This window comes from Apus apus, chromosome 3 (assembly GCF_020740795.1).
Source record: "Apus apus isolate bApuApu2 chromosome 3, bApuApu2.pri.cur, whole genome shotgun sequence".
NCBI lineage: Eukaryota > Metazoa > Chordata > Aves > Apodiformes > Apodidae > Apus > Apus apus.
In genome coordinates, this window is record NC_067284.1 from 62,335,867 (window position 1) to 62,362,087 (window position 26,221).

Here is a 26,221-nt window from a genome sequence, read left to right on the forward strand (position 1 = left end):
GGGGAGGGGCTGGCGGGCGGGGACGGAAGTTCCGGGTCGGAGGGGACGGGAAGTCGGGACGTGGCCGCCGCAGCGGAGCCGGAGGAGGAGGAGGAGGGGGAGGATGGCGGCGGTGCTAAGCGCGGACCGACTCGAGGTGTCGGTGGACGGGCTGACGCTGAGCCCCAACGCCGAGGTGCTGCCTTGTGAGCCGGGGCCGGGAGAGCCCCCGGCGGGGCGGAGCCGGGCGGGCCCCGGCGCCTCGGGCGCGGAGGAGGCCGGCGGGGAGGCGGCGGCAGGGGAGGCGGCGGCAGAGCTGAGCCCGGAGCGGCGCTGGGGCTTCGCGCTGGAGGAGCTGTACGGCCTGGCGCTCCGCTTCTTCAAAGGTGAGGCCGCCCGGCGCCGTGGCCCGCGCAGCCCGCCCGCCGCTGGGACCCGGGGAGCGCCGGGCGGCGGCAGCGCCCGCTTCCCCGCCGGGACGGGCTGCGGGGCGCGGGCGGAGCCCCGGATGCCGGGCGGGCCCGGGGCGGGGGGCGCTGCGCAGAACCGGAGCTGGGGCCGTGCCGCGGGCCCGGCGGGGATGCGCTTCGCCTGCTGCCCCGGGGGGAGCGGGGGCAGGGCCGGGGGGTGCCCCGGGCCGCGGTGTGCCGGGTTCCCCGCGGCCTCGGGAGGGCACTTCCGATGGTTCGCACCGTCCCGCCCCACAGGGGAGGTAAAAAAAGCCTTTGCTTGCGGCGTGCGAAGGAAAACCGTGCAAACGTAGGTGAGGAGCCGTCTCTGAGAGGTGTCGAGCCTGCTGACAGCCCGGCACTGGCCCCAGACGTTCTGCTGCTTCCACGGGGCGGTGACTTCAAGTCCGGTTTCGCCGCTTCGTGTGCCGTCGTGGCTGGAGCCGGGAGGTGCCCAGGGGGTAGCCCCGGAGCCGGATTTGGTTCTGCAGGGAGCCGGAGGTACCTTGGTGCGCCTGCTGTCCTCGGGAGGAGGAAACCCATCCTGTGGCTTCGGAAGGAAAGCTGCGGGAGGCTGGTGTTGAGCCCTTCCCGGCGGTGTGTGGCTCTCGGGAGGCCGCTGCTTGGCCCGGGGCGCAGAGCAGGGAGCCCAGCAGCCTGCGGGCGCTAGGCAAGGTACAGCTGTTCGCAAAGGTCAGTCTTGTGGCCGTCAGTTGTTAATTGAGCCCCCCCAGGAAAGCTGCCCCTTCTTAGGGCAAGCATACCGGCAGCTGGAAACTGTGCTGGAAGGACGAAGTTGTCGGTTTCTCCACTTTGGCTGACTTGCACCCTGATAGCTGGTAGGAGCATGTAAGGCTCTAAGCAGTTTTTCTGAGCCCTGATTCTTTCACCCTGTTCTGATGCCCTTCCACAGAGTAACTTTATTGTTAGCGTGCTAACGTACAGAGGTTGGTTGTTTTTTTTTTTTGTAAGCTGTAAGAACCATAAGGGATCATAAGGGTCTCGATTTATTTTTTTTTCTTGTGTCAAAAGCTGCTGCAACCATATGTTGGGTTGGAAGTGTTGTGACTTCTGTCTCTTCAGCCTTTCTGTAAACCAAGCTGCTGGAAAGGGTTCTGGTTTTGTTTAACAAGTGTTTGTTCTTAAAATACGATGCAGAAGGAAGCATCTCTCTGCACTAGCAAATTCCTTGTCTCAGTCAACCATGGTCTCATTTTGTATTTGGTTTAATATCCTACTGGAATCAGTATTGGCAGTGTAAAAGTTACACACTGTGAATGAGCTTATATACCTTATTTATAAGCTATGCCTCTTAAGTCTCATGTTTTAATTATATTTATGCTCTGCATTTACTTCCTCTTCGATAGTGAAAAGTCAGTGGAGTGTTACTAGAGTCTAGGTTCCAGTTCATAGTGTTGTGTTGTCTCAGTAGGTTTGTTGTTGCCTTCCTTTTAATAAAAGTTTAATTTCAACATGTTTCATCTTACTGCCGCACTTTTTTTAACCTTCTGCAATTTTTTGTAATGCATGGTTTTGCTCATAAAGGGAAAATGTTGTACATTGTATGGAGTTGTCAGACTTTCTAAGTGAAGGTCTTGTTCCTCTATCCTTACAGCTGCAATTAAGTCACATGAAGTCATTGCCTATGTTTAATCTCTAATTTTTTGCTGAGAGTGACATAACATGAGGGGTTTTATGTAGAAGTGTGATGGGCTTGTAATGCTTGGATTTTCTATTCTGCCAGCTTGCTCTGTATTTGTGTGGCTCTGAAAATAATTGGTCTTGTTTCCAAATGATTTTGATGCATCCACTGTCAAAACAACTGTGGGAGTGGGCATGCTTGTTTAGCAGCCTTGTAGATGCCAAGGAACAAATACAGATTCCTCCTTTACTTCGAAGAGCAACATACAAGGGATCTGAAAGTTGACCCATGTTAATAGGTCAATGCTGATATCTTGTTTCTGATCACTTACCTAAAAACTACATTGATTTGGAGGTGGGGGGTGGCTTTGAAAAACTGTCTTTCTTAAAGGTCATTGGTAACCATGCCAGTGTGTATTGGCTACTCACACATCTACCATTGAACAAACAAGTGATTCAGGGCAGGATTTGTTTGGGAAAGTGATGGTACTGGGATTAACTATGGTTATTGGGATGCTGGAGGAGTCCTTGCGTGAGGTCAAAGGGTAAGCAGCCATCGCTAGTTAAGCAGCTTCCTTTCTGCTTCAGTGTGCAGACTGAGTCATCTGGTTGTAACTGATTGTGCGTTTTCTTCCTAGAAAATTTTAATCTCATCAAAATGCTTTGAATTTGCTTATTACAATGACTGCTAACGCTTGTCTCTGGTGGCATATTGCGTGTAACGGAGTTGCTCAAAGACAAGACAGGGTGGGCGTGCATATAAACAATGTGAAAAACAGTACTAAAACTAGGCTAGGATATTAAAGAGATTCAAAAGCTACTTTAGTCTGTTTCTGATAAAGACAGAAGCAGATCTAAAATACTTCACCCTGGGTCACTTCAACTGTTAGGCCTTGGGCTGTGCTGGAGATGTGCGCTAGTTTTTTTTTAGCATACATAATGGCTTATGAAGAAGGCTTTTCAGAATAAGAGAGGCATAGGAAATAGATGGTTAATACTGTTCCAGTCCATTTTTCTGTGAAAAACAAGAGCCTTCCTGACAAGACGCACTCTTTCCCTTCCTGCTCTGTTGAGCCTAGTTGAGGTAAACCAGTATTTTGATTGCTATTAAGAAGCTGCTCTGTTGTGCTGGATCCAATGTACAGTGGAGAACACAGTTTACTGAAATGGGTACGTTTCTTCATTTCTTGGACTGTCTAATTGTGTGCCCTGGGGCAGCTGGCAGAGTAGAAGTGTCTCTGACAGCTTACCTTGCTTGTTGAGCTGCTATGAGCTGTGCTGGTGAAGGTACCTTGTTGAAGGTAACAGCTGTGTCCTGCAGTAGGAGGGGGTGGCTTGCAAAGCTCTGCCAGCAGGTCCCTTCCAGTACCAGCCTGGCTTCATGGTTTTCCACTTCCTGTCTTTGAAATACAGTTGGACCCAAACTTCAGCATATGACAGTCCCTGAAGTATTCATGCACTGCTTAAAGTGATTTGCAGTGCAGCACATCTGAATAGACAGTATGCAAACTATGTAATTTTGCTATCTAAAAGCTCTCCTGGTATGTTAAGTACTCTAATTTTGTTTGACAGCTTCAAGTTATTTCCTCTTATCCTAACAAGAATGTATTTTCAACCTCAGTAATATATCAATCCATATAAATTGTTTGGTTTTGTTTACTTTTTGAGGGCTTATTTGATGGCCTGATTGTGATGCATAAGTTAAGTAGGCTTTTGTTTTCAAGAGTATGAAAACGCTTATAACATACCTGCGTTTAATGTGAAGTTGGGCTTTGATCGTGTGTATTTGGAAGGACCGGTTGGCAGCTGTTCTGTTGATGCAGAACATCTTCATGGCGGAGAGAACTATGAGTGTAAGAGTGTGTACTGGGATCTGCAGGCAGCGGTTCAGTTCTCGTGCTTCTTGGCTTTGGGCTTGCTCATTAAACCTTTGCAAATGAATAGCATTAACATACATGACTTCAGCTTTTAAAAGCTGTGAGGTGAAAAATTGCTCTTCGCAAATTCTTGTTTAGCTTCTTCTAGGTGACTCAACTGAATACTATCCTGTGGCAATTGAGCATTTAGAGCAAGTGCAGTAGGTGTTGGAGTGGAAACTGCAGCATGTTGTGCCGTATTTCTTAACATGAAAAAAAAATGCATGTAGTCTCTTAAGTATGTTTCTTAAACTTCCTTCAGTCTGAATTTGCTGTCTTATTAGTGTTAATGGTACAGTGCTACCTAGTGACATAAGCCTCCATGATCAGCTTTTCATTACTAGTTATAGCGTCGTCTTTCTGTTGTGTTTGCATTCCAACACAAACAGTGGTCTTCAACCATGTGGTTAATCACCTGTAGTGCAAAGAAGGGTTATGGGTGTTCAAAGTATTGGTTTTCTGGAGTATATGAGTTGCCTGCAAAACTGAGATCCCTTGAAGGCATCTAAGCAAAGCAAGACACTGTCAGGGAGAGGGGTAGTAAGAGAGCCTATGTTTAGTGTGCAGGAATTTCCCTCCCAGGGGTGACATAACGGGGTGTTGTGGTTTCATGGCATCAGTGAGGCCTGAGCTTGCAGTAAGTGGGAGCCAGTCTTTCTGTTTTCTGGGGGAACTACTTCATGGTTTCAGTGATAAATAATATATATGTGTGTGTGTGTATATAGGTCCTTACAGCAGTATGCCCAAAGCATCGTAGTTCCATAGCCTGCCTTGCTCGTGTAAGCATCCCCCTAAGCACTACTTGAGTTTGATCTGTTACTGGCCACTGCTTATGTGTAACATTTAGTTGACTTGAGAAATTGCCACTTCAGGTGACTGATGGTTTTAAGCATGGTCAGGAAAGAAGTCTAATCTTCTGTAAGAAAGCTGAGCCTTTCTCTGGCCCTGCTGGGTTATCCATCCCAGTGGCATGGGAAGGGTTGTAGAGTTTCTGTACAACTGCTGTGCACATCCTTTGGATTTCTCAGTGTGTTTCCTAGAGCTCTTTGATGTTCTTCAGCTTCCTGACAGCTGTGTTAGATGCCTGGGTAGTACCTACTTAAACGGTATGTTCACGGATGCTTGAATAAATTTGGCACTTCTACCTGCCTGGACTTGCTAATGCTCTTTTTTTTGGCATATTTGACTCTGTAGATGGCTTCACGTACTCTGATGCAGTTTAACAGCAACCATTCTGAATCCTTGGGATAATTATGCAGAGTGGTTCGTGCCGAAGAATTAATCTGAAAAATAGCTACTCTATAGCCTCTCCCTCTTGACTGGCTCCAAATACTTTGCTGAGAGTTTGCTCATAATCAATCTGAATTATATATAAGTCATTGAATGCTTTTCCCATCTGTTTCTCATCTATCTGTTTTCCTCTTTTTCTTTAGCTTGTTTGTTCTTCCCTTGGGTCACCATTCTTCATACATGCAGATTTTAGCTTCTCTCGATAGTTAGGGGTTGAGGTCTGACATGTTCTGTGAAAATGCAGGTGTGCTGTGTATAGCATGGGAAGGAATGCTTTGTTTCCCTTAATCCTTCAGAAGTGAGTTCAGATACCGATAATGATAGCTGGCTTGGATAGCAGTCTAGTACAGCACAGAGCTGTGATTTTTGGCAGACAACTGTAGATGTACAGGGTGTGCAAGGTAAGCTCTGACCTGTTGAAAAGCATACTATGCTCAGAAGTCTGGCAAAATTTCAGTGTAGTACCTTTGGCAATTGACTTGCTTTTAAGCAATGCTGCCCCAAGATACTGAGTATTATTTCAAAGTGTGTGCTGATTAGTGAAGCTAATGGAAGTGCTTGCTGTCCAGTAAGTGAGTTCTGAGTTAAATGTGAAATATTGAGGAAAAGCTAAAGGGTTCCTTGGATGGCTTTGGAGCAGGAGGCCTGAGATTCAAGGAGAGAGCTTACCAGGACATGCTGATTTGCATCTCTTAAGGATCATGGACTTGTTGGGGTGAGAAGGGACCTTTGGGGGTTGTCAAGTTCAGCCCTCTCTATTTAGATGTGGTTTTGAGTATCTTCTAAGAATGGATACTTCAGAACCTCTCTGGGTAACCTGCTGCAGTGCAGAAAAAAAAGTGGAATTTCCTGTATTTTAGTTTGTGTCTGCTACCTCTTGTCCTTTCACTGGATATCACTGAGTAGAGACTGTTTCAGTCTTTACATCCCCCTCTTCTCCATCCTATCAAATTTGGAAGTAGATATTTTTATGGACAAAGGCTTTTGTTTTTTGAAGGTGGAAAAGATAATTTGCTGTAAAGTTGTGTGACACTACCAGAAGAGCAAATATATGAGATTCTGGAAGAGTGAAGAGGGCCTGTAGAAATGGATAAGTGATTAAATGTTTACCTTACTATTTTTTTCATTTTGGCTTAAAAATTAATTGCATGTGTGTAATGGTTCCTTGTGATGTCTTAACTAAGTCCAGTAACATGTTTGAACATAGTCTATAAAAAAATACAGCTTCTTGCTGTGACCTGCAAAGACTTCTCCTCTGGTGTTGTCTCTAATTTTCAATTTTCAGAACTATTTGCTCTGTATTTCTCAATAGACCATAGTAAAGGTATATTTTTCCCCCCTCTTCTGTTCTTAGATTTGTTTTTTTTCCTGTTAATAACTCTTCACAAGCATCAGCTGAGCAATTTTGCAATATGCATATATCAGCCCTAAAATTTGGGTGTGGATTCAACTTGTTCAGTTTGGGACTGTAAGCAACCTGCTCCAAAGTGACCTTTACTGTAAAAAGAGACCTGGAAACTAGTGGTGGCTCTGCCTGTGATTCCTGACTATGTGGAGAGTCATTAGCAGTACAGTCATGTGCAATGTCTGATGCTTATGTCTGATAATGGCTTCCTCATTTCAGCCCTTCCGTAAGGAGATGATGCCTATTTATTTGTTTTCCTGCTCAAGAAAAAGATCTCTTCTTAATAGCAGTGTAATTACATATACCAATACCTGTTTGATTTGCTATGACAATTTAAATGTGCTGAGTCCTAGCTGACTATATATCATTTCAAATCAACATAAGTATCTTCTTACCAGAAAATGCTTGGCAGGGTGTAAGTGGGACTGTTTCAGAAGGTGTTGGTGAATTCTGATTATATTCAGGCTTATGTTGCCTGCATCTTGGGGCCAGAGTGTTGGTGCAACAGAGTCACCTCTAAGACTTCGCTATGAGGAGTTATTCTGGCTGCCTTGGAAAAGTGCAGCAATCAAGTTGTCTCAAGGAGAAATTTCCCTTAATTCTGTTTTTTACTGTGTGGTTTTCCTTGCCTTAAACCTGGCTTGTTCTGCTTCCATCAGTGTGAAGAGCATGAAAGGAGAGTAATCCATAAAGTTAATGTCACATACACACCTTTGTGGAAAATCCTTCCTATCCACACTATAGTAGACTTTGCAGACATGTTTGAAGTCAAGTTAAGGATTTTAAATATTTCAGAGATATAGAAAAAACTTCTTTCCTGTGAGAGTGACAGAGCACTGGAACAGGCTGCTCAGAGAGGTGGTGGAGTCTCCTTTACTGGAGACATTCAAAACCCACCTGGATGCATTCCTGTGTGATGTGCTCTAGGTGATCCTGCTCTGGCAGGGGGGTTGGACTACATGATCTTTCAAGGTCCCTTCCAACCTCTAGGATTCTGGGATTCTGTGATAGATCCATACAGGATGATGTTCAACTAATTAATGTAAATGTTTATATGATAACTTACTACCAAAGATTTACTCTAGGTGGTATGAGGAAAAACACTTAATAATTCATAATTTTCAGCATCTGAAGTTAAATGTGTTTCTTCTGAACAAATCTTTATTTTATTTGAATAGAACTGAATTAATGTCTAACCTGTTCTGACTTTCTTAGTTCTTTTTTTTAATGGAAAAATCATTATAGTGGTTATATATAATACTCTTTGCTGTGTGCATAATGACAACAATGAAATTTTATTTTCTTATGCAGAAAAAGATGGCAAAGCCTTTCATCCAACATATGAAGAAAAACTCAAACTTGTGGCACTGCACAAGCAGGTTCTGCTGGGACCTTACAACCCTGACACTTGCCCTGAAGTTGGATTCTTTGATGTGCTGGGGAATGACAGAAGGTAAAAAGGCTGGTGTTCTTGTTGGTCTTAACTCTGCTTTTACTGTCTAAAGAAAGCATCATCCAATTTCTGTAATAAGAATAAAAGTATGTGGGTTGTGTCAGTGTGTGTTATGGTAGTGGAAAGTGAGTGGCCTCTTCAAATACATTTTAAAAATTGAGAGTCACAGTTCAGTAAAGGAGCTATCAGAAGATTATTTGGGTTTTTAAGTAACATTAGGAAAAGCTGCTGTGCTTAGTGCCCAGTTCCTCCTAGCAGTTTAAGACTTGGTTAGCTCTGCATTAATGTGCATGTTTATGTTTCATCCTAACTCTACACTAGATTTAAAATAGACCAAGCTTATTGCTGGTTTTAACAGCATTCACCATAGCTTTTGTTAATACCAAATATACTTCTGAAATCAGATACCTGATGCTTTCAAAGTGAGTAAATTTTAATGAGATCTGGGCAGTCTCAGGCATGTCTCTTTTATTGCTTCATAGAATGGCTAGGGTTGGAAGGGACCTTAAAGATCATCTAGTTCCAACCCCCCTGCATGGGCAGGGACACCTCCTGCTAGACCAGGTTGCTCAAAGACCCATCCAACCTGGCCTTGAACGCTTCCAAGGAGAGAGCATCCACAGCTTCCCTGGGCAACCTGTGCCAGTGTCTCATCACCCTCACAGTAAAGAATTTCTTCCCAATGTCTAAACTAAATCTACCCTCTTTCAGTTTAAAACCATTACCCCTTTTCCTCTCTCTACAAGCCCTTGTAAAAAGTCCCTTCCCAGTTTTCCTATAGCCCTTTCTGGCACTGGAAGGCCACTATAAAGTCTCCTTGGAGTCTTCTCTTCTCTAGGCTGAACAGCCTCAACTTTCTCAGCCTTTCTTCATAGCAGAGGTGCTCCAGCCTTCTCACCATCTTTGTGGCCCTCCTCTGGACTTGCTTCAAGAGCTCGGTGTCCTTTCTGTGTTGTGGGCTCCAGAACTGGACACAGTACTCCAGGTGGGGTCTCATGAGTGTGAATAAGAAGGGCAGAATCTCCCTTGCCCTCCTAGCCATGCTTCTTTTGATGCAGCCCAAGATCTGGTTGGCTTTCTGGGCTGCAAGTGCCCATTGCTGGCTCATGTTGAGCTTCTAATCAACCAGCACCCCCAGATCCTTCTCTTCAAGGCTGTTCTCAATTCATCCTCCCCCCAGCCTGTATTTATGCCTGGGGTTGCACCAGTCCAGGTGCGGACTTTGCACTCGGCCTTGCTGAACTTCATGAGGTTGGCATGGGCCCACCTCTCCAGCCTGTCAAGGTCCCTCTGGATAGCATCCCTTCCCTCCAGCATGTCAACCACGCCACACAGCTTGGTGTCATCAGCAAACTTGCTGAGGGTGCACTCATTCGCACTCTCCATGTTGCTGACAAAGATGTTAAACAGCACCAGTCCCAGTACTGACCCCTGAGGAATGCCACTTGTCACTGTTCTCCATCTGGACGTTGAGCCATTGGTCACCACTCTCTGAGTGCAACCATCCAGACGATTCCTTATCCACTCAGTGGTCCATCCACCAAATCCATACCCTTATAATTTTGAGACCAGGGTGTCATGCAGGACAGTGTTAAAGGCTTTGCACAAGTCCAGGTAGATGACATCAGTTGCTCTTCTTTTGTCCACCGATGCTGTGACCCCATCATTAAAGGCCACCAAATTTGTCAGGCATGATTTGCCCTTGGTGAAGCCATGTTGATTGCCACCAACCCCTTACGCATTTTTCATGCGCCTTAGCAGAGCCTCCAGGAGGATCTGCTGCATGATCTTGCCGAGCATAGGGGTGAGACTGACTGGCCTGTAGTTCTGGGTCTTCTTTCCCTTTTTCCAGTCAGTGAGAACTGGCATGACTTTTCAAATAGTATGGAAAGTGGTGTTGCTACTTCATCTACCAACTCCCTTAAGAGCCACAGGTGGATTTTGTCAGGTCCCATGGGCTTCTGCACTTTGGGGTTCTTTAGGTGGTCTCAAATCTGCTCTTCTCCTACAGTGGGCAGCTCTTCCTTTTCCCAGTGTCTGCCTCTGCATTCTTGCAGTTCTCTTGTTTGTTATTGTTGTTTCTAGTTGTGAAGGCAGTGTGCAAAGCAGCTCAGGCTTCTCAGAGCTGGACCCAGTGCACTGCTTTTGCCCAAATGGGTTGTTGTGGTGCAGGCAGAAAAGCACTGAAACCTACAGGTTTAAGGTCTGTCTTTGGGGAAAAAGTTTTTGGTTCTCTGAAACTCCATATTATAGATTGGTCCCTGGTCTCCCAACTTTTTTTTTGTTCTTTTTGGTGTTCTCAGAGTTCACTACTGGCTTGAAAAGAGTTGAGTTGTCTTTTATTTCACCTGATTTTTCTCTCTCAGGAAGGAATGGGCTGCCCTTGGAAACATGTCAAAGCAAAAAGCAATGACAGAATTTGTTAAGCTCCTGAATAGGTGCTGCCACTTGTTTTCAACATATGTGACTTCCCACAAGATAGAGAAAGAAGAACAAGAAAAAAAAAGGTAATGTTTGAGTTCTTTGCTGTTGGAGTATATTGAGTGTAAAACTCTTGACCTGTGGACAGTGTCATAGCTAGCTGAGATTGAAGTCAACTTGGGAAGATAAATACTTCAAGTTTAGGTGTCGGTTCTATCATTTGATCATCTTAAGCCTTTTTACTTTGCCAGTAAAGAATGGTTGTTTCTGTAGTGGACACCTATATATATAAGGAATATATATAAGGAATATAAGGAATTTTTTAAATTTTGCTGATGCTGTCCTCTCTTTAAGAAATACACATCTGCCCCAGTAGGTCTGTGGACTAAATGTGTACATAACAGGAAATTGTCAGGTGCTTTAAACTTGTATGCTTTAAATTGGTATGGGTTAGCAACTTGACAAAGGCTATCTTCTACTATTATTTATGTATCATGTTATTATTAAACTATTTTACAAATGTAATTATTAAACATATGTAAAAACTTGGAAGATGTTTTTAAGGTTTCCTGACAGTTTTTTCTACTGCTGTCTACTAAGAATAGTCTAGGAATGGGTTAGAATGAATGTAAAATGATAATACAGAATCTAAACCTGTCATACTGCACATTGCCGGTAAACTAAACAGTCATGTGTTTTCTTCTTCTGTCCAATAAAACACTTCTCCAGTCAAATTGAAATGGGAGGAGTTGATACCAAACAAAAAGCCTTATTGGGCAGGCAAAAGGCAGGTTACAGCATGTTACAAATAGGATTGTAGGAATGCTGAAATAGCTTATTGAGTGGATGTTGCAGAAGAGAAGAGGAAGAACGAAGGCGGCGTGAAGAGGAGGAGCGTGAACGTTTACAAAAAGAAGAAGAAAAACGTAGGCGAGAAGAAGAGGAAAGACTAAGAAGAGAAGAAGAAGAGAGAAGGAGAATAGAGGAGGAACGACTTCGAATGGAACAACAGAAGTGAGTACCTGTCACAAGTAACCCTTCAAAGGAAATAACTGCCTTGCACTTGAGACAATTCTATCTAACTTTTTTAATAGTTGTGCTAGAATTTAATATCTGAAGTTCAGAGTACTCAAGTCTAGCAGTGACATTTGCATCTTTAGTTAAAAGGGACACAGTTTGCAGGGAATAATTATCCTAACATATTACTACTGTATGCAGCCTTCACAGATGAAAGTGCCAGGGAAGATTTGTTTAAAGAGAAGGCTTAACTTCTTGAAACCTGTGGCTCTGCTTCTTAAATGATGAATGCTGTACTCAGTTGAGCAGAGTTAAGTGTCCACCAGGAAGTGTTTTTTGAACTGTGACTTTAAAGTTTCTATCCTTTCACAAAAGTCAGAGCCTTGAAAAAGGATATCTGCAGTTCAGTGGGGTGTTTTGAATGCCTGGCTGGAATTTTCTTATTTGGTAGTCCAACACTGCCTCCTCTTCCTAGGAAGTGTGAAGTGTCTGCAGATCTCATTTGTACACTTAGTTATATTTCATTGTTCCCAACACATGCATGTGCTGAAAGCATGGATCTAGCTTTGCATACATAATGTTTAAGAGTAGTAAATCATCAAAGCTGTTCCACATGAGTCAGCAACCGTTTTCTGTAATACAAATGTCTTAGCATGGGGTGTCTCTGAAGTAGGTCCTGCACTTGCTGTGTAGTGGTTTTGAGAAGGAGCAAATAACCCACAAATTTTAATGCTTTTTTACACTATGAGAGCCAGAGGAGTGTAAAATACAGGCATAAACTAACAGAGAATAGAGTAGAAAAATGTTGCACAGTCCAAAGTAACAAGTGTAGAATGCCTTGAAATTTAAGAGATTAATTTTATTTAGATGATAGCAGTTGTGTATTAAGTGGTTATAACTGGTTACTAAGAATTTAGACAGAAAAGGAATGTGGATACATACAGGCCACATGTATCTGAAGTCACAGTCTTGCTGAAATATTAAGTCTTGCCTTTTAGAATACAAACCGGTCTATTACTGGAGCTTTCGGAGGATGATTTTGGGGGGAAGGAAGGGTAGGAAGCAGAGAATTATTCCTGCAGTTGTGAGATACTGCTTTGTTCCTCTGAAGCACTGGTAGCTGGTCACTAATGCATGTAACATAAAATGAACTCTGGATTCTAGTTAGTTCTTTTCTATATAGCTTCTGTTAGCCCACTGGAGAGAGGAGGAAGACTAAGCTTGTGCATAAGTAACCCATGTGTTCCTCCTGAAGTCTCAACAGTTGAGTTTATTGGAGGCACAGATGTCCTATTTGGAAGCAATTTTTTCATTCCTAAATTAGGCCGCAGTCAGTCGTGCTTTTCATGTTTGTGTACTGTCCTGGGAAATTGAGATAAGTGATGTGGTGTGTTCTTAGATTTATCAGAAAGCATTGTTGAGCTGTACAACAGCAGATCTGTTCTTAACAGTATTTGTAGAAGGGCTGCTAGAAAGATGGTTTCTGCATGTTTTCTGGAGGAACCAAATGTGTTTTTGTTTTTTCCCCTTGCTTGCTTGGTCATGTTTTTCTAGCACTACCTCCTTATCAGACTACAGATTGAAAACTATGTAAGAGCTCTTGGCTTTTTTAGTGCTTTGTGTTTTCAATCATTGGGTAGATATTGCTGCTCCCTTCTTTATATTCACAGCATATTTTTAGGCAAAATTCACATTTACATTACCTCTGGGCTCTACTCTATTATGCAGATTTGTTTTAATTGATTTTCACAGGAATTTAATTAACTCTCTTCAAGGCCACTTTAATCACTGAAGTACAAGGATTTCCCCAATACCCTCAGTTGCTTGTAATCTTCATACTCTCCTCCCACCAATCTAGGCAACAGATAATGGCAGCACTGAACTCCCAAACTGCCATTCAGTTCCAGCAGTATGCAGCCCAGCAGTATCCAGGCAACTATGAACAGCAGCAGATCCTAATTCGACAGCTTCAAGAGCAGCATTATCAACAGTACATGCAGCAGTTGTATCAAGTCCAGCTTGCACAGCAACAGGTATGTCCAACCAGCTGAGAAACTTAGATTTTGTGTCCCAGACTGTCTCTAGGAGATGTTAACTTATCTGCTGGTATCTCCTTTAAATAATTATTGCTACAAGGAGAGATAGTCTCTTAGTGACTAATGCTGCTTCAGATTCAAACAACAAAGCCATTTTATTTAATCTTTTTGAGAGGTGTTCTGAAGCAGCTGTTAGTTAAGAAAATTCTAAGCAGCCTTCACTAGTTACTTAGTTCAGTATTGTTCATGGAAACCAAATGTGAAGCACTGAGCTGCAGCATCTGTTGTGGGTGCAATTTAATGAGAATGCACACTAGTGCATCTGAGCATGAACAAATCTTATTCAAGTTGACGTTCCATGTAGGTATCTCACCAGAGGGTCTGTGCAGAGCAGCAGTCTTTGGTTAGCCTTGTGTTTCCAGTTGGAACGTGCATGCAGCCCTGTCACATCAGTACTGGTTTTGAGATTGCTCCTCCCTGCCAACTTGAGCACCTCTGACTTCTCTCTCCTTTTGCACCTGTTGTTTGACATCAGAATCTAATTAAATTACTTGTCTTCAATAGACTGCTTGTGATCTGGGAGACAGGACGGACTTTCATATTTATGGCAGCAATTTGTGGCAGTAGTATATTACTACTTTGCAAATGTTTTGTGTCTGGGCTTGAAAGGCTACTTTGCTGTTTAGGGGACTCTTGCATCTCTGGCAAATGTGCTGTATTCACATCTCAAGCTATTTTAAAGTCCAAGGGTGGCCATCTGTAACTGTCATAAACAGATGTAAGTCAGACTTCAGGCTCTAGGCATGTGTGACGTCTCTGGGCAGGACCTCAGTCTTATGGCATGTAGCTGCTAGGCTGAGGTCTATTGTGCTTGAGCTAAAGACTTAAAATTCAGTAACTGATTTCCTGTTAAGTCATTTGTATTTCAATGAGGCTGATCCTTTCTTCCAAGGAAGGGAGCCATGTGAAACTCATTAAGTTCAACAAGGCCAAGTGCAAGGTCCTGCATCTAGATCAGGGCAGTCCCCAGTATCAGTACAGATTGGGTGATGAATGGATTGAGGACAGCCCTGCAGAGATGGATGTGGGGATAATGATGGGTGAAAATCTGGATATGAGTTGCCAAGGGAGTCTTGCAGCCCAGAAAGCCAGTTATATCCTGGGCTCCTTAAAAAGAAGTGTGGTCCACAGGTTGAGGAAGGGAGTTGATTGTCCCTCTCTATTCTGCTCTCATGAGACCCCACCTGGAGTACTATATCCAGCTCTGGGATCCCCAGTACAAGAAAGACATGGGACCTGTGTGCTGGTTTCTTGAGATTTTTGATAGTGGGAGAAGGGCCCCAGGGGTGGCTCCAGTAAGAAGCTGAGAAGCTCCCCCTGCTCCAAAACCAGCAAAGGAGCCATTAGAGGGACAATAGATGCACCTCTGTGATTCACATACGAAAGAACTGAGATAAGACCTGAGCAGAGCAAGCTCTGCTTGCTGTTCAAGGAAGAAGAGCTGTACTGGAGAGATGAGAGGCAGTGCTGAGGTGAACATCCTTGTGGTTAGTGAGGACGGGGAAGAAGGTGCCCAAGCAGAAGTTTCCCTGCAACTCATGGCGAGATGGCAGCTGTCCTCCTACACTCATGGAGGAACGTGGTGGAATATTCCCTAAAGACACCAGGAGGGGTGAACTTGGCCAGTGGACTTGGATTTTGTGGCCAGTGGACTTGGATTTTGTGGCCAGTGGACTTGGATTTTGCTGCCAGTGGACTCAGATGATGCAGCTTTGGAAGACCCCGGTGCCAGGGGAGGTGACTGTTCCCAAAGCAGCCTATGACTCTGTGGGAAGCCCACACTTGAGCAGCTTGCTCCTGACCTCATGGGAAGGGCTCATGAAGGAAAGGTTCGTGGAAGACTCTCCCATGGGAAGAAGGGACCTGGGAAAGAAGGAAGGACTGTAAGGAATCCTTCTTCCTGAGGAGGAAGGAGCAGCAGGAACCACCAGCCTGTGACCTGACTCTAAACCCCATCCCCTGTCCCCCTCTGCCACTGGGGGGAAGGAGGGAGAGAAACCGGGAACAAAGTGATTTGGGCCTGGGAAGAAGGGAGGGGTGGGGTAACATATGCAAGCCCTGCTCTGTGTGCTGTGTGTGTCCTGTGTGTGTTTGATTAGTGTGAAATTAAATTATTATTTTTTCCCCAACTTGAGTCTGTTTTGCCCAGGACCTTAATTGGTGAAGAACCCTCCTTGTCCTTTGTCTTGACCCATGAGCTTCTAGTTGGCCTCTGTCTTCCTCATCCCAGTGTGTGTGAGGAAAGGAGTTGAGTGAGTGGCCACGGGGCTGGTTCTTTGTTGTCATTTTGGGCCCAAACTAGGGCCAAACTAGGATAGTCTGTTAGAGCAGGTCTAGAGGGCTAAGAGAGTTGAAGTTGTTCAGCCTGCAGAAGGCTCCAGGGAAACCTTATTGCAGCCTTTCAATACTTAAAGGGTGCTTGTAAGAAAGATAGGGACAAGCTTTTTAGGAGGGCCTGTAGTGATAGAAGAAGGGACAATGGTTTTAATCTGAGACAGTGTAAGTTTAGAGTGGACAAAAGGAAGAAATTTTTGTACAGTGAGGGTCGTCAGACACTGAATCAAGTTGCCCAGGGAAGTTGTGGGTGTCCTCTCTGTGGAAGTGTTCAAGGCCTGGTTGGATGGGGCTTTCAGCAGCCTGATCTAGTGAAAGACGTCCCCTGCTCACAGCAGGCAGGTTGGACTAGGTCATCTTTAAAGGTCACTTCCAAGCCTAACCATGAAGTAGTACAGGAGAGTCAGAGGCTTCCTGCCCTCTTATTGTTACTCTTGAAGCTTAGTGACCCCTTGGTACCAATGCTTTGGTGTTACAGTGGTAAGCAAAAGCTATAGCCTTTTCAGTCTTGTCCTTGATGCCTTCTGTAGTTGGTACTACTCACTTGAGACTGAGGTGTCAGAGATGTGGCCAATTTTCTTCAATGCTGTCAGCACTGCTCCTTTCAATCATGGCTTTGTGCTTTCTATGTACAGAAGAGTAATGTCCTCTGGGGAAAACATAATTTCCTTTATAGTGGCTTACAAAATAATAAGTCTGCCAGACTATGAAGGTTATCTTTCAAATCTCTACTCAGACAACTCTTGTAGAGGAAAGGATGAAAAACAAGCGTGCAGCAAAGCTAAAATTATGTAAGTCTAGTTCAAACTTTCCTGAAGACTCGGGTAACACTTCTGAGGTATACTTTTATTTCAGATGCCTGTAACTCGGCCACCTTGGGATCTATTGAAGCAGTTTAAAAGTGCTGTTCTGTCACCGTTGCTTACAGATTAGCTTGTGATACAATCAATAGTTTTCTAGAAAAACCCTCACTACTTTACATTGATTGTTTCAGTGCATAGAACTGCTCTAGTAAAAAGTGGATCTGAGCAGCATCTTTACAGTTTCCCAAGTCTGAAATCTAACTGATGTTTGACTATAATGTATTCATACTCCTTCAGAATACCCGTCTTCTATTCATTCTTCAAAATAATTTGTTCATTAGGTTATTCTTTTAAAATGGTACTGTCAATAATAACTTTTGCCTGTCCCAACAGAAAAGCTTGTGTAGTTCCCCAGTTCTAATAACTAGGGGCAGGGAAATGGGCCTTGAAGGTAAAGGGGTAATACATCCTGCTTAAATCCAAAAGGATGGTTGTTACCTTGTATAATCTCATTTTAGGTGTATTTAATTCTTCGCACAGAGAATTATAAATTCTGTGGATTTAATAAAAAATACTGTTGAACAACTTAGCTCACAAACTGACAAGTACTTGATAGACCTTAGATACTTCCATCTCTTTTTAGACCTGAATTAGCTCAAGCAAGAACCCTTTCAGTCCACTGGTAAAAACCAACAAACACGTAATCACTTCCAATTTTGAGAGAAATGTTACAGGAATTACTGAAATGCAGAACTTCTGTAGTTAAGCACAAGAGTTTATTGTGTGTGCTCTAATTGACTTGTAAGCTTAATCTTTTTGTCCAGGTTGTATCCACCAGCCTAGAACAAAGTGACTTCACTTCCGCTGATACTAAATACATGTAATTCTCACTGGCTAATGTGTACTGCTTCTGGTCTTTCACGTAAAGCCTCCTTGTGGAGTGCAGGGGGAGGTATTTTTTTCTTTAAAGTATCTTTATACCTTCTGCCAAAAGAGGGAGATATCTTGAGAGGTTTGGGTTTTACTTGACTTGATTTCTGTCATTTTAGGCAGCCTTACAAAAACAGCAGGAGGCAGTTGTGGCAGCAACAGGGACACCTCTGACTACTGCATCAAAGGTGAATGCATCTGCCCCAGGGGACACCCTGTCTATTAATGGGCAGGCCAGTACACATGCAGACAGCCCTGAAAAAGAGCTGGATACAGAGGCTTTGGAAGAAGCACTGGAGAATGGACCAAAAGGTAGGGCTAACTGGATTCCTTAATTAAAAATAAATAATGAATGCCTTTCTTAGGATTTAGCTATCTTAAGTATTGTTACTGGCTTTTTGCTGGGCTTAATTGGGCTATGAAAGAGCTAGGTTTGATACTTGGGTCCAGTTTCTCTCAAGGGAGAACAATACTGCACAAGCAAAACTCAGCTTTAGGAGGAGGGAAAGAGGAGGGAGGCAGCAAAAGCATTTCAGGCATAGTGGGTGGGATCCAGAACTTTCACTTTTGACTTGAAGGAAAGAAGCATAAAAGTTCTAGCAGAAAGCTGTTCTGTGCAGAAATATGTTCAATCTTATTTGAACTCAGGTAAAAACTGAGTGATTTAGCCTTGCAGCTTACCATAAAGCCAAATCGTTCTTGCTCTCTCTGCTGCTCTACCTGTGGCTTAGTCCTGTCCTATGTGCAGTTTCCCACTGTCCTCAGACAGCTTCTAGGAAGCAGTGGAAGTGGAGCACAAAATTTAGCCTCCTAGGCAACTCTCTCCTCGCTGGTATTCCTGGGTGTTAGCTCTTTCATCCACAACCAGTACTCCTCAAAAGACTTGCTTGGATACCAGAATGGAGCCAACACTAACTCAGTCCATGTCTGCATAATGAGGTGTTTAGTTATAAATGACAATTGCTAGACAAATCCACAACCTCTGGTTCTGTCACATTAAAAGATCCTTTCACTGAAGGGTTCTGTGCAATGTAACCCCATTTCCTGTAGCAGTACATGTGCATTTATGTCTTTTCTCTGTAAGTACTGTTGTCTTAAATGTGGCAGATGAGTAAACTGGGAGGATATAAGTGTGCAGCATTAATATCTAAACTTGCACTACATTTCATGCAAGTTTCACCTGTGAAAATACATTTCTTCAGTTAAAAAATTACTTGGAAGCAACTCTGGTGTTTATGGTCCTCAAGTGCTCCTAGGGCACACTTAATTGTGTAGCATAAATAACTGAAACAAAGCTTAACTGGAGTGTTTCCTCCCCCCCCTCTCCAGATTCTGTTCCATTGATAGCTGCCCCATCGATGTGGACTCGACCTCAGATAAAAGACTTCAAGGAGAAAATCCGGCAGGATGCAGACTCTGTGATCACAGTGGGCCGAGGAGAAGTGGTTACGGTTAGAGTACCAACTCATGAAGAGGGGTCTTACCTCTTTTGGGAGTTTGCGACAGACAATTATGACATTGGTTTTGGGGTATATTTTGAATGGACAGATTCCCCTAATACTGCAGTCAGTGTGCATGTCAGTGAATCCAGTGATGATGAGGATGAAGAAGAAGGTAAGCATGCTTATTTGTATAAACTGTCAGTCCTGCAGAGCTTGCCCTGGGGTAAAACCCAGGTGATTGTTTTGTGTCATCTCCTAGTTCCCCCACATTCCCAATAGGTGGAATCTTGACTTCAATTTTTAATAGGAAGTGCAATTCTGAAAGTAACTTCAGTCACTCTGTTTATTCACAGACAGGTTAAAGCAGTTGAGGGTGAGGAAATCCTTTTCCTAAGTGTTGCTTACTCCTCAGTGTGCCCTCTTATCCAGTTCAGCTATTCAGTAAGCTAGATGAAACCCATGCCAGAATGGAAGCATAGGGGATCTGCACACTGAAAAGCTTAAGAAAAAATCCTGCCCTGTTGTTCATGAAATCTTTCTAGGGAGGAAATTTCCTTGAGACTTAAGCAAAACAGCTTGAAAGAGCAATTTCTGATAGTGACCAGGACATAGGTCACAGCCTTTACCTATGGGGAAGTATAGCATGTCATCAGAAAAAAAGGTTTTGAAAATGAGCACATGATTTGCTTAGAAGGAAATGTTCTGCCATAGAAACTGATACTAAGTACTCAGTAGTATTAAGTGTGTTAGATCAGTAGCACTCAATATGAGGTAGTGTCCTAATGAAAACTAGAGCTTGGCATTTCTAAACTAACAAAGAGTGCCTTGTCCACTTCAGATCAGTCTGACTTTATCTTGTGAAGTATTCACCCACGTTAGCTGACACCTTTTTTTTTCTTTTTCCCTTGCAGAAAATACTAGCAGTGAAGAAAAAGCCAAAAAGAATGCCAACAAGCCTCAGCTAGATGAAATAGTGCCTGTGTACAGACGAGACTGTCATGAAGAAGTGTATGCTGGCAGCCACCAGTACCCAGGGAGAGGAGTTTATCTTCTTAAATTTGACAACTCCTACTCTCTATGGAGGTCAAAAACAGTTTACTACAGAGTTTATTACACTAGATAAAGGTGTGTCTGAGGCTGGGCTGTGCAGAAGATATCATTTTATTTGGAATTTTCTTCAAGCATAATGGATCCTTTTGAGTCTATGTTTTATCCTGTCTGTATCTGTATGGTTCGTGTGAATTTTAACAAGTAGACACTGGGATCTTCCTGCTCCATGACACTAATGCATATTGCATTGGGCTTAACACAGGATCTCCCTAGCTCTTTTTGGTATTGGAGTTAACCAGTGGAAGTTAACCAGCTCCAGTACTAAGGTCACATCAATTGTGTTGGTTAAAGCTTAATGAAAAAGGGGGAGGGAGTTGCTGGCTCACTGGCTGGGTGATCTGATGTTTCCAGGTCTGGATGCTTCGAATAACTTGTTAACAGTTAATTTAAAGATCCTATCATTAACTGGTAAATTTGGATGCAGTTTGCTGTGTAGCAAGTTTCTCTTAACTGTAATTGAATGTCAGATTTTTATGCCATTAAAACTTGAAACTTTAAGTTGATGCAGTTTAGAAACAAGTTGTCTCGCCTCTGTCCTCATCAAAGAAGAAACATTCAGTTCATTAAACCAGCATAGTAGCTAAGACAAGGACAAACAGCATTCTGAAAGTACAGCAAATAACCTCTTCTGAAGATGTAAATTGAATGATGATTAAAAGTATATGTAAAAAAGGATAACCTTAATCTCTGCCCCACTGCTAACCCTAGAATAGAGGTCATTTTTTGAGGCAATTTACTTTGAACCAGGGCACTAGCTATTTTTACATTTGAAGGGTTTTTAATGGGGTAGAGTTTAAGAAAAAAATATACAAACCTGAAAACAGTTTTTTGCGCAACGTTTTGGTTTGTGTTTGTAAAACCTGAATAAGCACGTTGTGTGTGTATCTGAAGAACAGCAAGTCACTTTGAAGTATAGGAGTTAATGTTGCACTAATGATGGAAATCACTGCCAGTCCATATTAGTCTGAACTGGTGTTACATGGGTGCAAACTGTCTGCTTTAATCTGTAACAGTCCACAGAAAGGCAGAGTGCACATACAGATATTAGTAATGTAGATTTAATGTTAACTGCATATGGTTTAGTTGGAGCACTTCATATTTTGCGTAGTGGAAAAATGCAGGTGGCTACTTGACTTGAGGCTGCAGTAAGAATCTGCTCTCCTTAGAGCCCTGCACCCTAGGGGTGATGTGTTGCAATGATGACTTGTGTAAGTACTCTCTGCATGGGTAATGCACTTTGTTAACTGAAAGAGAACAGTTACTTTGGCTCTGTCAGACCAGTTCTTGCAGTAGGACTTCAGTTGATTAGCTGCAGTGTGTACAGTTCCATGACAAGTGATGCTGAGTTGGGGGATTTGTTTGAAATAATCTGTACATACATTATATTTTACTTTTCTCATACCAACCATGGAGATAACTTCTAGAGTATTAAACTTGTCATCTTGCGTTTGGTTCAGCAACACCATACCAGCTTATAGCTAGTTAGTGCTGCTTTATCCAAAAGTACTGTACAATGTTCTGCTCTTGTGTACATACAGTATATAGACCATGACTTTAGGAACTACCTTGCTTTTAAAGGAAACTGTATTTAATGTAAAAAAAAAAAAAATCAAACAAAAACCCCACAAAAACCTAAAAAAACCCACCACTTTTAAAAAGGCAGGCACTAATATATTTCTTCTGGTCTTCAATTTAAATTTTTTTGTCCATACAAAAAATGTTACGACTTTTTCCTCTAAGAATATCTATTATTGGGAGCGGTGTTTGTTGCTTTAAATGGCAGCACTTACTGTCATGTGTTGGATGTTAGAACTTTTATGTTTTCAGACTTTTTTTATTGCCTCTGGCTGTTGATTAGTACAGTACAAGTGCAATTTCAAGATACTTTGAGATAGTATTTAATCCTAATTAAAATACATTTATCTGTAACGCTGTTGACTTTTTATTAATTTGGAAACCTTGGCATTGCTGTGTATGGCTATTCAGTTAAGATAAGCTTGTCATCTTCCCTCACATTTTTAAAAACTCAGTACCAGGCTAATGCTGTGGACTTGCCAGCCAGATCACTCAGGCCAAAGGCTCTGCATGAAAACTGTCACTAGCTCTCTGGTTGAGGCCATCTGTCAGTATTAGAAGAGTCCAGCTTCAGCAGCATAATCATTTTGGTTTTTGAAAGGGTAGTAGAAAGGGTTGCATGTGGGCAGCTAAAACTTGTAAGCTATTTTCTGCCTAGGAGCGAAGTGCCTGCCTTTTCCCCCTGAGGCTTAATTAATCCAGCCCCAAGGGGCAGGAGGGGCTGGCTGTGTTGTCCTGAAAAACCCTTGGCCCAAACAGCAAGAGACTGGCAGGACCACACATGGTTTAGGCTGAACAAGAAGAAAACCAAGAAGTTAGAAGCAAAAAGGCAAGTTATCCTAAGGTTTATGTTGGCCAAAATGACTCTTTGCTGCTTACCTGCTACTAGTATGTATCTTATTCTGTAGCTGAGGCCAGAAGTGGGTTTTGCACTAGTTTGATTCCAAGTCCTGTTGGCCCCATCTGTACCCCTAGGCAGCAGCCTCTCAAGCTGGTGCTTCCCACTCATCTGGGGAGCAGAAGTCTCTTCTGTGGGAACAAAAGTGCTGCACTTCTAGAAGCAAGATGCTGAGAAGTTCAATGTGCCATATAGTCTGAGTATGCTACAAACTAGTTTCACATGAAATATACAAGTGCATTGAAAGCCCAAGTAATTGCAGCAGCAAGCCTACTCCAGCTGGTCTTATTTTACCTGTTTCATGCATGTTCAAATTCCCCTTTCTCCAATTAAAAGTGAAGCACTGTATTCATCATGGCTGACTCTCCACAAGAGAGTTATCGTAAACACTTTCTAAATGAGTCACTGGCAGTAAATCTAGGTGATGCAATGTAAACAGGTTGACAAAGCTTGGTTCCACATATCCCCATTCTTTGATAAAAGCTAAATAATCTGAGGAACAAGCTATTGTTAGAAATTACATTGTTTTGAGAAGCAGCATCAACATGGATGTTGCTTGTGCAACCTCTTCTTTCAAGGTAGTTGTGTGGGAGATACAAGATCTTCCTTGACTCTGCTGTCCCAGAAGGATAAGCAGTGCAAGTGAAACAACTTGCTAATTAAGCTGCTTGGCTGCTCTGTGAAATTATCCTTGCCTATCTGTTTTGCCTTGTACCGTGCTTTGTAAGTCACAGGTTAAACACTGTGATTTAGAGCAGCTGGATGCAACCTTTGAGGTAACTGTAATGGGCAGGGTCATAAAAATCTGTTGTCTAATGTCAAAGGAGGTCTAAGGGGTAGTTCAGCCATTTAACCTCCTCCTGTTTATGCAGTTGCTTTAGAAATTGTCAAATTAGGCTGCACGGACCTGGTGAAGTACAAAGCAGCAAAGTAGCCATCCTTCACCCGAGCACTAGCCACTTCTCCAGCCTGAGTAACAGCTCAGGGCAGTTGTTAGCCTTATTAATCTAAAATAACAATGTGAAGGCTGCTTTCTGACAACATGGTGCTCTCTTTGTAGCACCACATCCTATGATCCCCATTCTCTTCTGTCCCCTGTTACCTACGCAGTTTGATTCCTCTTCCTGGTCTCCTGTCCTTTGAGTTCCCCTGCCACGTTTGGCTGCCTCAGCCACACACCACAGGGACTGAGCCAGCACCTTCCATACCCGTGGTGCTGCTTAACGGTGCCAGCTAGAGCAAGAGCCCAGCCAAATGCATGTACATCTGGAATTTGTGAAAATTACAGTTTCTCTCTTGCAAACTGCTACTTCTGCTCTGATTCCCCTACCCACCCACCCCCGTTATACCCCCTTCTAAAAACACAGTTCCAATTAATAAGCCCAGCTCCAGCTGTTAGTTCATTTGCAGAGCAAACTCAGTGGCAGGAGCTTTCAGCTTCCGCTGCTAGCCTGTCTGCTCACCATACAGGGTGGCAGTGTACAAAAGGGAGAGCTTTTGGGGCTTGGTCTCTGCCTTACGCTGTGCTAGTGGAAAGAGATTTGTCTTAGAGATGTGCAAGTCCCTGCAGCAATGCTGGACAAGTGCTCTGCAGCAGCAGCTTTGCTTGCCTTGGGCTCAGGTGTGCTAGAGGTGTTTGCACTCACAGCCAGTTTCACAGGGCAGGTTACAAATGTGTGCTATGTGCTTTTGGGTCTGTTGCTTAAAAAAAATAATACTTCTAACCTCACACCACAGCTACATCCTGCACCACATACTGGAACATAAGCAAAGCATAGAATCATGGTCTGGGTTGGAAGGGACCTTGCCCAAGCCTCCTTTTTCCAACACCCCTGCATGGACGAGGACACCTTCCACTAGACCAGGTTGCTCAAAGACCCATCTAACCTGGCCTTGAAAACTTCCAGAGGGGCAGCTGCAACTTCCCAGGGTAACCTGTTCCAGTGTCTCACCAAACTCACTTTGAAGAATTTCTTCCTAATGTCTAACCTAAATCTAGCCTCTTCCAGTTCAAAGCCATTTCCCCTCATCCTATCACTATACTCCCTTGTAAAAAGCCCCTCCCCAGCTTTCCTGTAGCCCCTTCAGGTACTGGAAGGTGCTATAAGGTCTCCCTGGAGTCTTCTTTTCTGTAGGCTGAACAGCCCCAGCTCTCTCAGCCTGTCTTAGGAGAGGTGCTCCAGCTCTCTGGTCATCTTCATGGTCCTCCTCTGGACTTGCTCCAACAGATCCATTTTCCCAAAGAGCACTAGTCTGAGGCCTGCCAGTTGCACATCAAAGGCATTTCAAAGGTGTTTAATTGAAACAATGTCAGATAGTATTAAAGAAGTCTATTATTATTATTTTGATTATTACTTATATAGATATTACAATATAAAATAGGTACTGTACATGCAAAGTTATCATTTGGTATCCTAAAAATAAGAAACTTGCAAGGAATGAGAAAAAACAAGGTGACACGTCTATAGCAAATTCTCCTCCTGGTATTTGCTATTTTAATCTTGTACCATCTCCATCACTTGCTCCAAAAGAATTAAAAACTAAGGGGGTCAATGCTGGCATGCCTAACTGGTGGTCTGATTTGGGGAAATAATCCCATATTTCAGCCTACACTTCTACTCTTGAGTTTAGTGCTTTCATTGGTGTTGGACTTCACCTTTCATACCTTGTTTTAAGGGAGCAGCTGCTCTGTGATGGTCACTGTTCTCACCTGACCTGATGGCTGTTCTGTGCCAGGGCCCAGGAGGAGGATTGGTGTTGCCTTGTAATGACCTGAGTAGGGCAACCCAGGGAGATTCAGATTGGACCCCTTTGCTTTCTAAGCTACTTCTCAGAGAGGAGCCCAGGTGCAGCTGGATCCAACCTTTGTCTCAGACCTGGCCCTTCCAGGGAGAGTGATTAAAATGTCACAGTCTGAGGAAATGCTCGACCATCTGATACCGCTTGATCAGATTGAGGTGAAACTACACTCGAGGTCTGTATTTGAATATAAGGTTTACTTAAAGCTATAGAAGGAATACAGATACTTCAATCATTATCTTAGGCTGCTCGATCACAAAGGCTGACAATTAGATCACAAGAGTGCAATCAATACATATATGTTTAAGCTGCACAACCTGAGAAAAAATCATGGTTAGGCCTTGCGTTACTTAATGATGTTAGGAAGGAAGAGAGAGTAGGAGAAGAAAAGTTTAGAGAGATAGATAATAGAAAGTCACCAGTCCTGCATCCGGCGTTGGGCCAGCCAACAGGGGAGAGTTGGTGTCAGTGAGGCTTCCCAAGCTCACCATTGCAGCCCCTGTTTTATGGGCCCAGTATCCTTGTTTTGAAAGGATGAGCAAGCGTGTTTGAGTCATAAAACTGAGCAGCTGGGGTGGACATCTGCCCCCTTGCCCCTCCATCCTTATCTCAGTCCCTGTACATGCAGCCTCAGGCCATACAAAGCCATCAGCATTGTCTCTA

General features: G+C 43.4%; 1 protein-coding gene across 1 annotated transcript; it reads left to right on the forward strand.

Annotated features, from left to right (window-relative positions):
* Positions 1 to 70: 70 nt before the first annotated feature.
* ACBD3 (acyl-CoA binding domain containing 3) lies at positions 71 to 22,215 on the forward strand. The gene is made up of 8 exons (XM_051613678.1): positions 71 to 365; positions 7,992 to 8,133; positions 10,500 to 10,640; positions 11,410 to 11,568; positions 13,430 to 13,604; positions 17,854 to 18,046; positions 19,064 to 19,348; positions 20,088 to 22,215. Exons 1-8 carry the CDS (start codon positions 104 to 106, stop codon positions 20,297 to 20,299), a joined length of 1,569 nt encoding a protein of 522 aa, XP_051469638.1. The 5' UTR covers positions 71 to 103; the 3' UTR covers positions 20,300 to 22,215.
* The last annotated feature ends 4,006 nt before the right edge of the window (positions 22,216 to 26,221 follow it).